The 12,284-nt window shown below is 39.6% G+C and overlaps 2 protein-coding genes across 3 annotated transcripts in view; one reads left to right on the top strand and one right to left on the bottom strand.

Annotated features, from left to right (window-relative positions):
* The window catches only part of LOC132764665 (solute carrier family 2, facilitated glucose transporter member 1), a 73,662-nt gene extending 64,757 nt beyond the window's left edge, over window positions 1-8,905 (bottom strand). The window contains exon 1 of one of the 2 annotated variants that reach the window (XM_060758687.2): window positions 8,569-8,905. In XM_060758687.2, coding sequence (XP_060614670.2) covers window positions 8,569-8,595 — 27 coding nt within the window. In that variant the 5' untranslated portion in view covers window positions 8,596-8,905. The remainder of the gene's footprint in view (window positions 1-8,568) is intronic. The other variant, XM_060758688.2, reaches the window with a different exon arrangement.
* CDC42 (cell division cycle 42) overlaps window positions 1-12,284 on the top strand; it is a 390,560-nt gene that overhangs the window by 150,019 nt on the left and 228,257 nt on the right. The window lies entirely within an intron of this gene.

The raw sequence follows: 12,284 nt of genomic DNA, 5'->3' as shown, positions 1-12,284 counted from the left end.
CACAGACATCCCAGTGTTTCTTACTCTCTTCATTGGTGTAAAATTTGCATGACCTCTTCCGTATGGAGCACCATGAACATGTCCAAGAGCGCTGCCAATGTCCTCTGTAAACAATACACTGCCCACCACCCAAGGAAAGGCTTTCATTTGGTAACAATATCATCCTAGATTTTATGTGCTTCCTCCACCAGACCCCCAGTGTTTCTGACTCTCTCCATTGGTGTGGAATTTACATGACCCTGTCCATTGCCTCTCAGAGAGTGAGCGCCATGAACATGTCCAAGAACCCTGCCAATATCCTCCACCAACACCATACTGCCCACAGACATCCCAGTGTTTCTGACTCTCTCCATTGGTGTTGAATTTGCATGACCCCGCCCACTGCCTCTCCTATAGTGAGCACCATGAATATGTCCAATGTCCTCCACCAACACTACACTGCCCAATTGAAGCCTTTCATTTGGGGACAATTTCATCCTAGACTTTCTGTTTTTCCTCCACCACAGACATCCCAGTGTTTCATACTCTCTCCATTGGTGTGGAATTTGCATAATCCCCGGGCAACGTCCTTGCAGACAGCCAATTCTCTCACACCAGAAGCAACTTGCAGTTTCTGAAGTTGCTCCTGACACAGAAAAAAGAAAATATTATATTCTCACCAAACTACACATCCCAGGATTCCAGAGCACTGAGATATGGCCCATAACGTGGCATCAAACTGCATTAATTATGGTTTCCTTGGCTATTTTAGTATAACAACCACCCTCCGAGGTAGGCCAAACAGAAGGACAATGGCTAACCAAGGTCTCCAATTGGTTTCCCAGCTTGGGAGGAGAGCGAAATTTGTTCTGCGTATAGATGTCGCCGCAACAGGATAGATGCATTTCATACAAATATCAATACTTATTGATCAGTCAACACCAAGATCAATACTTACTGATCAATCAACACCAATTTTGATACTTGTTGATCAATCGACACCAAGATCAACGCTTGCTGATCAATCGACACCAAGATCAACGCTTATCGATCAATCGACACCAAGATCAACGCTTATCGATCAATCGACACCAAGATCAATACTTGTTGATCAATTGATACCAAGGTCAATACTTATTTCTCAATCAACACCAATTTTGATACTTATTGCTCAATCAACACCAATTTTGATACTTATTGATCAATCAACACCAAGATCAACACTTATCAATCAATCAACACCAAAATCAACACTTATCGATCAATCAACACCAAGATCAACACTTATCGATCAACCGACACCAAGATCAATACTTGTCGATCAATCAACATCAAGGTCAATACTTATTGCTCAATCAACACCAATTTTGATACTTATTGATCAATCAACACCAAGATCAACACTTATTGATCAATCGACACCAAGATCAATACTTGTTGATCAATTGATACCAAGGTCAATACTTATTTCTCAATCAACACCAATTTTGATACTTATTGATCAATCGACACCAAGGTCAATACTAATTGATCAATCAACGCCGAGATCAATGCTTATTGATCAATCAACACCAAGATGACTAACCATCCACAAAGCTATACAGTTCCAGTATATGGATCACAACAATGAAAGCTGGGCTTAATCCCAATTAAGGCCCAAACTTTCCATCAATTGATCAATAACCAATCAATATGTATCCTATTGATTCAAAACAGAGTTGTGCTGCAAATTTTCCAAGAGCGAGTCACACGTCCAAGCCGTTCTCTGCCTACGATCTAAGTTACGGGATGTTCTGATCACTGATACGGATAATAATAATAAGAGACGGCAGGAGATTAACGTATTGGAAGAGAAAAGGGAGGCGGAGATAATCGGACGCTTTTCCCCCTCTGACTCAAGAGATAGTCGGAAAAGTGTCCCTTCCGCAGCCTCTTTCTCTCTCTCTTTTTCTTTCTTTCCCCGGAGCAGAAAAATTTCCATCCCGCCTCTCAAACCCAACCCGGATCTGCAGCTTTAAAGCCGGTGACTCAACCGCCGTGTGTCTTGCGTGTGCGCTTGGACACGCTACAAAATCCACAGCCTTTAAACATGACACAAATCTTGGCTGGTTTTAGCCCGGCAACGGATTCTCTCTCGAGTGCGCCACTTCCCCAACACATTGCAACTCACTGTTTGAAACACCAAAATCAATGAGAGAGAGGCAGACGGATCGATGGATAACACATAGAAAAGAGAGAGAATGGTAGAGGATAGACAGACAGTACATAGAAAGAGAGAATGATAGCAAGATTATAGATAGATCAATAATACATCAAAAGAGATTGATAGAGATGATAGATAGATAATTTATTGTATAATGTATTATTTTTGTGCTTGGCCTCATGTTAGCCACCCCAAGTCCCCTTTGGGGAGATGGGGGTGGGATATTAATAATAATAATTATTATTATTCATAGAGAATGATAGAGATATGATAGTACATAGAGAGGATAATAGTGATAGATAGACAATACATAGAGAGAATGACAGAGATGATAGAGAGTACATAGAAAGAGAGAATGGTAGCAAGATTATAGGTAGATTGATAATACATAAAGAGAGATTGATAGAGATGATAGATAATACATAGAGAATGATAGAGAGCTGATAGATTGATTGATTGATCAATAATATATATAGAGAGAGAGGATGATAGAGATGATAGACAATACATAGATAGATCAATACTACATACAAAGAGGATGATAGATAGACAATACATAGAAAGAGAGAATGATAGAGAAGATAGATGGGAGGATGGATAATACATAAAAAGAATGACAGAGATGATAGATGGATAATACATAGAAAGAATGATAGAAGTGATAGATGAATAGAATTATAGAGAATTATAGAGATGATAGATGGATGGATGGACAGATAGATAGATAATACATAAAAAGAATGATAGAGAAGATAGATGGATGGATGGATGGATGGATGGATGGATGGATAGATAATACATAAAAAGAATGATAGAGAAGATAGATAGATATAGATAGATAGATGGATAATACATAAAAAGAATGATAGAGAAGATAGATAGATAGATAGATAGATAGATGGATAATACATAAAAAGAATGATAGAGAAGATAGATAGATAGATAGATAGATGGATAATACATAAAAAGAATGATAGAGAAGATAGATAGATAGATAGATAGATAGATAGATAGATAGATAGATGGATAATACATAAAAAGAATGATAGAGAGGATAGATGGATGGATAGATAGATAATACATAAAAAGAATGATAGAGAAGATATAGATAAAGAGATAGACAGATAGACAGAAAGATAGACAGAGATAGATAGATAGATAGACAGAAAGACAGATGGATAGATAAGATAGATCGCAAGATAGATAGATAGAGAGATCAACAGACAGATCGACAGAAGGAGAGAAAAGGATCATGGCAAACCTCTAGACCAGTGTTTCTCAACTTGGGGGTTGCGAGAGGGTGTCAGGGGGGTCGCCAAAAACCATAAGAAAACACAGTATTTTCTGTTGGTCCTGGGGTTCTGTGTGAGAAGTTTGGTCCAATTCTGTCGTTGGTGGGGTTCAGAATGGTCTTTGATAGTAGGTGAACCATAAATCCCAGCAACTACAACTCCCAAATGCCAAGGTCTATTTTCCCCAAACTCCACATTTGGGCATATTGAGTATTTGTGCCAAGTTTGCTCCAGATCCATCATTGTTTGAATCCACATTGCTCTTTGGGTATAGGTGAACTACAACTCCAAAACTCAAGGTCAATGTCCTCCAAACCATTCCAGTATTTTCTGTTGGTCATGGGAGTGCTGTGTGCCATGTTTGGTTCAATTCCATCGTTGATGGAGTTCAGAATTCTCTTTGATCGTAAGTGAACTATAAATCCCAGTAACTACAACGCCCAAATGACAAAATCAATAACCCCCCGCCCAACTCCATCAGTATTCAAATTTGGGTATATTGAGTATTTGTGCCAAATTTGGTCCAGTGAATAAAAATACTAATAGTCCTCCTATCAGATATTTACATCATGATTCATAGCAAAATTACAGTTATGAAGGAGCAACAAAAATAATTTTATGGTTGGGGGTCAGCACAACATGAGGAATTGTGGAGATACAGAGAGAGATAATACACACACACACACACACACACACACACACACACACATAGATAAACAGATAGAGAAAGAGGGGGATCATGCAAACCTATTGATACAAATAGAGATAGAGATGGATTATATATAGATGATACAGAGAGAATAAAGAGAGAGGTGATAGATAGATATTACCTACAGGAAAAGATAGATAGATAGATAGATAGATAGATAGATAGATAGATAGAGAGTGGTCATGGCAAACTTCTTTCAACAAATATAGATAAGTAGAGATGGATGATAGACGATACAGAAAGAAAGATGGAAGAGAGAGGGAGAATGATAGAGAAAGGAAGATAGAAGGTCATGGAAAACCTCTTTGGACAAACAGAGATATTTATTTATTATTTAGAAGTTTTATATACCGGTCTTCTCACCGAGAATGAGGGACTCAGGCTGGTGTGATAGATAAATAGATAAATAGAGATCTATGATAGATAGATACATAAAGAAAAAGAAAGATGATAGCGTTGATAGGACAGAGAATACACAGAGTGAATGATAGAAAGAATGAGAGAGAAGATGGATAGATCGATATATAGATAACACAGAAAATGAGAGAGAGGATGGATAAATAAGATAGAGATTAGATCGATCGAAATAAGACAGATGAGAGATTAGATCGATCGAAATAAAACAGATGAGAGATTAGATCGATCGAAATAAGACAGATGAGAGATTAGATCGATCGAAATAAGACAGATGAGAGATTGATCGAAATAAGACAGAAATGAGAGATTCGATCGAAATAAGGCGGATGAGAGATTAGATCGATTGAAATAAAACAGATGTGAGATTAGATCGATCGAAATAAGACAGATGAGAGATTAGATCGATCAAAATAAGACAAATGAGAGATTAGATCGATCGAAATAAGACAGATAAGAGATTGATCGAAATATGACAGAAATGAGAGATTAGATCGATCGAAATAAGACAGATAAGAGATTAGATCGAAATAAGACAGAGATGAGAGATTAGATCGATCGAAATAAGACAGATGAGAGATTAAATCGATCGAAATAAAACAGAGATGAGAGATTAGATCGATCGAAATAAGGCAGATGAGAGATTAGATCGATCGAAATAAAACAGATGAGAGATTAGATCGATTGAAATAAGACATGATTAGATCAATCGAAATAAGACAGATGAGAGATCGATCGAAATAAGACAGAGATGAGAGATTAATCGATTGAAATAAGACAGATGAGAGATTAGATCGATCGAAATAAGAGATGAGAGATTAGATCAATCAAAATAAGACAGATGAGAGATCGATCGAAATAAGACAGAGATGAGAGATTAGATAGATCGAAATAAAACAGATGAGAGATCGATCGAAATAAGACAGATGAGAGATTAGATCGATCGAAATAAAACAGAGATGAGAGATTAGATCGATCGAAATAAGACAGAGATGAGAGATTAGATTGATCGAAATGAGATAGAGAGATTAGATCGATCAATCGATCGATGGATTGATAAATCGATAACACACATAGAGAGAAAGAGAGGATAGATAGATGAGAAAGAGAGATGGGATGAATAAATATATAGATAGGTTTATTGATTTCTACGCTGCTTTGGGCCGAGAGAAGAAAGTGGCATACACATACATGGATAAATATCACTTAGAGCTCCTGTTATAATTATTAGTCATTATCATTATCTTCCTTTTCAGGGATTCCTGGCTGACCTTTAGTTGGAATCACTTCCTAAACAAGGCTTGTTTGTCCCTGGTTTAATGATTTGGAGGGAGAGAAGGCAGCGTATATCAATAAATAAATAACAACAGGGGGAGAGAACGCAGAACATAGGTATGTATGTAATCTTAGTTTGTGGGATTAACAGAAAACTCAAAAACCACTGGACGAATTGGCACCAAATTTGGACACAAGATACCTCTCAGGCCAACGAGTGACCATCACTCATAAAAACACTGAAAAACACAGCGGAAGAGACTTAAAAACCCCAAAATGAAAAAAAATACATTACAACGCATGCGCAAAACCATATATATGTAATGTTAGTTTGTGGGATTAAAACAACTCAAAAACCACTGGACAAATTGGCACCAAATTTGGACACAATACACCTCTTAGGCCAACGAGTGACCATCACTCATAAAAACACTGAAAAACACAGTGGAAGAGACTTAAAAACCCCAAAATGAAAAAAAAAACATTAAAACGCATGCGCAAAACCATATATATGTAATGTTAGTTTGTGGGATTAAAATAACTCAAAAACCACTGGACAAATTGGCACCAAATTTGGACACAAGACACCTCTCAGGCCAACGAGTGACCATCACTCATAAAACACTGAAAAACACAGCAGAGGGGGCTTAAAAACCCCCAAACGAAAAAAAATACATTACAATGCATGCGCAAAACCATACACACACACACACACGTAATGTTAGTTTGTGGGATTAAAATAACTCAAAAACCACTGGACGAATTGGCACCAAATTTGGACACAAGACACCTCTCAGGCCAACGAGTGACCATCACTCCTAAAAACACCGAAAAACACAGCGGAAGGGACTTAAAAAGCCAAAAAAGCAAAAAGATGCTACAGCGCATGCACAAAAACGAAGAATATTAGGATGAGAAACTGGCACATTAATAATAGTAATAATAATAATAATAATAATAATAATAATAGTAATAATAATAATAGGGGGAGAGAAAGCAGCACATGAAGATAATGATGATAATAACAATACCAGGGTGGGAAAGCAGTATATAAGTAAGAATACTCTCATGTCCCCGCACGAGGAGCTGGAGCTGATAGAGAGAGCTCATCCGCCTCTCCCCGGATTCGAACCTGCGACCTGTTGGTCTTCAGTCCTGTCAGCACAAGGGTTTAACCCATTGCGCCACTGGGAAGCCTCCCAAGGATGATAAACATCAAATAATAAACATCAAATCATCCGGGCATCCCCTGGGCAACGTCCTTGCAGATGGCCAATTCTCTCACACCAGAAGCGACTTGCAGTTTCTCAAGTCACTCCTTGACATGACGAATAATGCATATAATACCATAATGCATAATAATGAGTGGGGTAAGTATATAATAATAATACTATATTATATTATATTGTATATTATAATAATATAATACATATAATACCATAATAAATGATACTGAGTCGGGTGAGAGAAAGGCATGTTAATAATAACAATAATATAAAATAATAGAATAGAATAATATATATAATACCATAGTACTGAGTGGGGTGAGAGAAAGGCATGTTAAAAATAATACTAATAATATAGAATAATAGAATAATAGAATAGAATATATATAATACCATAGTAAATAATACTGAGTGGGGTGAGAAAAAGACATGGTAATAATAATAATAATAATAATAATAATACAGAATAATTGAATAAATTGAATTTAAGTAATCAGATCTAATTTGCCAAATAGTCACTGTTGAATGTTTTTATGTTGTGTAAATGCTGTTTTAGACTGTAAGTCGCTCGGAGCCCCTTGGTGGAGAGCGACTCATTAAGAAATAAAGTGAATAGACTAATACAATAATAATAATAATAATAATAATAACAATAATAAGAATATAAGAATACATATAATACCATAATAAATAATACTGAGTGGGGTGAGGGAAAGACATGGTAATAATAATAATAATAATAATATAAAATAATGGAATAGAATAATATATATAATACCATAGTAAATAGTACTGAGTGGAGTGAGAGAGAGGCATGATGATAATAATAATAATAATAATAATAATAATAATAATAATAATAATATAAGAATACATATAATACCATAATAAATAATAATGAGTGGGGTGAGAGAAAGGCATGTTAATAATAATAATAATGATAATATAGAATAATAGAATAGAATAATAGAATAGAATGATATATATAATACCATAGTAAATAATACTGAGCAGGGTGAGAAAAAGACATGGTAATAATAATAATAATAATATAGAATAATAGAATAGAATAGAATAGAATGATATATATAATACCATAGTAAATAGTACTAAGTGAGGTGAGAAAAAGACATGGTAATAATAATAATACAGAATAATTGAATAGACCAATACAATAATAATAATAATAATAATAATAATAATATAAGAATACATATAATACCATAATAAATAATACTGAGTGGGGTGAGAGAAAGGCATGTTAATAATAATAATATAGAATAATAGAATAGACTAATACAATATAATAATAATAATAATAATAATACTGAGTGGGGTGAGAGAAAGGCATGTTAATAACCATTCAACAATAATAATAATACCACAAGTAATGACTAATAATATGGAGTGAGGGGGTCTGAGGGAGAGGCCTGTGACTATTATTGATTATCACTATGGATGGGCTCTTACCTTCCCGCCTCCCCCGCCGGACTCCATGGTTGGCTCTGCTGTCTCCTCTCCTCAGCTCGGCTCTTCTCCTGCCTGGATGGCTGGCTTCCCTTCTTTCCCTTCTGCTTTCCCTCAGGCGAAAAAGAGAGCGAGCGAGACGCGTCCGCCCCGTGGGGAGCCCTCCCGGCACTGCCGCCTCTCCGCGCTCGCGCTCCTTCTCCCTCTCTGTGGGCGACACCAAAAGGCCGGCGGGAGGAGGGGTGGGCTGTAAAGAGGGACCCTCCGCGCACGCGCACTGCGTCCCCCTCTTCCCCTCCAACGCCTCGTCTCCCCGCGAGTCCTCTCTTCTGGCGTCCTCGCCTCACTTCTCTCCCCCCCCTTTTGAGCCGGCGTGGAAGCGGCGGCCGCTGATTGGCTGGAGGTGTGGCGGGGGTGTGTGCCCTTCGCCCCGCCCCCTTTCCGGACTCTGCGTGAGGAGCCGCCTGGCGGAGATGGCGGGCGCGGAGGGGGCGGGGCCTGGAAAAATATGGGCAGAGAAAGGGGCGGGGCTAATGAAGAGGCGGGAATCCGAGATGCTCTGAGGAGAACTGAGCCGAGGTGATGAAGTGGGCGGAGTCGAGGTGCTCTGAGGGAAAGGGGCGGAGCCTAACCGCTCTGAGAGGAAAGCGACAGGCTAAAAGAGGGGCGGAGTCAATGAAGTGGGCGGAGTCGAGATGCTCTGAGGGGAAAGGGGCGGACCCTAACCGCTTTGAGAGGAAAGCGACAGACTAAGAGGGGGCGGAGTCACTGAAGTGGGCGGAGTCGAGATGCTCTGAGAAGAAAGCGACAGGCTAAGAGAGGGGCGGAGTCAATGGAGTGGGCGGAGTCGAGGTGATCTGAGGGAAAGGGGCGGAGCCTAGCCGCTCTGAGAGGATAGCGACGGGCTAAGAGGGGGCGGAGTCATTGAAGTGGGCGGAGTCGAGATGCTCTGAGGAGAAAAGGGCGGAGCCTAGCTGCTCTGAGAGGAAAGCGACAGGCTAAGAGGGGGGCGGAGTCAATGAAGTGGGCGGAGTCGAGATGCTCTGAGGAGAAAAGGGCGGAGCCTAACCGCTCTGAGAGGAAAGCGACAGGCTAAGAGAGGGGCGGAGTCAATGAAGTGGGCGGAGTCGAGATGCTCTGAGGGGAAAGGGGCGGAGCCTAGCCGCTCTGAGAGGAAAGCGACAGGCTAAGAGAGGGGCGGAGCCAATGAAGTGGGCGGAGTCGAGATGCTCTGACGGGAAAGGGCGGAGCCTAACCGCTCTGAGAGGAAAACGACAGGCTAAGAGAGGGGCGGAGTCAATGAAGTGGGCGGAGTCGAGATGCTCTGAGGGGAAAGGGGCGGAGCCTAACCGCTCTGAGAGGAAAGCGACAGGCTAAGAGGGGGCGGAGTCAATGAAGTGGGCGGAGTCGAGATGCTCTAATGAGAAAGGGGCGGGGCCTAGCCGCTCTGAGAGGAAAGTGACAGGCTAAGAGGGGGGCGGAGTCAATGAAGTGGGCGGAGTCGAGATGCTCTGAGGGGAAAGGGGCGGAGCCAAACCGCTCTGAGAGGAAAGCGACAGGCTAAGAGAGGGGCGGAGTCAATGAAGTGGGCGGAGTCGAGATGCTCTGAGGGGAAAGGGGCGGAGCCTAACCGCTCTGAGAGGAAAGCGACAGGCTAAGAGGGGGCGGAGTCAATGAAGTGGGCGGAGTCGAGATGCTCTGAGGGGAAAGGGGCGGAGCCTAGCCGCTCTGAGAGGAAAGCGTCAGGCTAAGAGAGGGGCGGAGCCAATGAAGTGGGCGGAGTCGAGATGCTCTGAGGGGAAAGGGGCGGAGCGTAACTGCTCCGAAGGGAAAGCTAAGAGGGGCGGAGTCAATGAAGTGGGCGGAGTCCAGATGCTCAGGGAAAGGGAAACAGAAAGGGGCGGAGCTAGGAAGGCAAAAATAAAGGGCGGGGCTAATAAAGGGGCGGGGTTTAGGAAGGTAGATAAGAGGCGGGGTTGTGAAAGGGGCGGGGCCTGGATACTCAGGGAAATTTGAGTGGAAGGGGCGGAGCTAGGAAGGTAGTAATGGGGCGGAGCCTATATTATATTATATGACATTATATTTTATTATATTACAGGTAATATATTTTATTATATATTTTATTGTAATAATATAATAATATTATATGATATTATACTATAATTATTATAGATAGTTTATAGAATTTTTATATAGAGTTTATATATATTTATATATTTTATTATATATTCTATTGTAATAATCTTTTCATGATATTATATATTATATTATAATTAATATAGATAGTTAATATACATATAATTAATATATATTATATTATATTGTAATAATATTATATGATATTACAAGTATTATACATAGTTTACATATACTGAATAATATATATATATTATATCATATATTAATAATTTCATAATAATATTCTATGATATTATAGTTTTTATACATAGTTTTTATATATAGAATTAATATATTATCTATTGTAATAATATTATAGTATAATTATATGATATACTGTAATTATTATACATAGTTTATATCTCTATAATATTTTATTATATATTCTATTGTAATAATCTTTTAATAATATTATATAATATAATTATTATAGATAGTTTATATATATATAGAATTAATAAACCACTTATTGTGTACACATACATTCATACACACATATACTTGAGCAAGAAGTGGGTGGTAAGCGTTATATAACATGCATGTTTATGAGTGTGTGTTATATAATCATGCGAATGCCTACATGTATGTAGATAACGGATCAGCTGAGAATCATGTGGTTTTTCACCAGATGTTTACATTTTGGAACTCTTCTTATCATTGGCTAGGGCAGTGGTTCTCAACCTGGGGTCCCCAGATGTTTTTGGCCTACAACTCCCAGAAATCTCAGCCAGTTTATCAGCTGTTAGGATTTCTGGGAGTTGTAGGCTAAAAACATCTGGGGACCCCAGGTTGAGAACCACTGGGCTAGGGAATGATGGGAGTTGTAGCCCAGCTCAATGCATGATATTATCATTAATATATAATATTAATCAGACGTTCAAGCTGGGTTTAGAAAAGGCAGAGGAACGAGAGACCAGATTGCCAATGTCCGGATGCTGGAGAATGGAGGAAGGCAGGGAGTTTCAGAAAAACATCTACTTCTGCTTCATTGACTCTTCTAAAGCCTTTGACTGTGTGGATCATCATAAACTGTGGCAAGTTCTTACTGGGATGGGCATCCCAAGCCCCCTTCCCTCTCTCCTGAGGAATCTGTACAAGGACCAAGTAGCAACAGTCAGGACTGACCACGGAACAGGAGACGGGTTCAAGATTGGGAAAGGCGTCCGGCAAGGCTGCATCCTCTCACCCAACCTTCTTAACTTGTATGCAGAACACATCATGCGAGGATGTGCGGGGATTGACGAATGCAAGGCTGGGGTGAAAAATGCTGGAAGAAACATTAACAACCTCAGATATGCAGATGACACCACTCTGATGGCCGAAAGCGAGGAGGAGCTGAGGAGCCTTCTAATCAAGGTGAAAGAAGAAAGCGCAAAAGCTGGGTTGCAGCTAAATGTCAAAAAAACCAAGATTATGGCAACAAGAATGATTGACAACTGGAAAATAGAGAGAGAAAATGTGGAGGCCGTGACAGACTTTGTATTTCTAGGTGCAAAGATGAGTGCAGACGCAGACTGTGGCCAGGAAATCAGGAGACGCTT

This window comes from Anolis sagrei, chromosome 13 (assembly GCF_037176765.1).
Source record: "Anolis sagrei isolate rAnoSag1 chromosome 13, rAnoSag1.mat, whole genome shotgun sequence".
Classification (NCBI taxonomy): Eukaryota; Metazoa; Chordata; class Lepidosauria; order Squamata; family Dactyloidae; genus Anolis; species Anolis sagrei.
The sequence above is the reverse complement of the archived record's forward strand: the minus strand, read 5'-3'. Positions and strand labels throughout refer to the sequence as shown.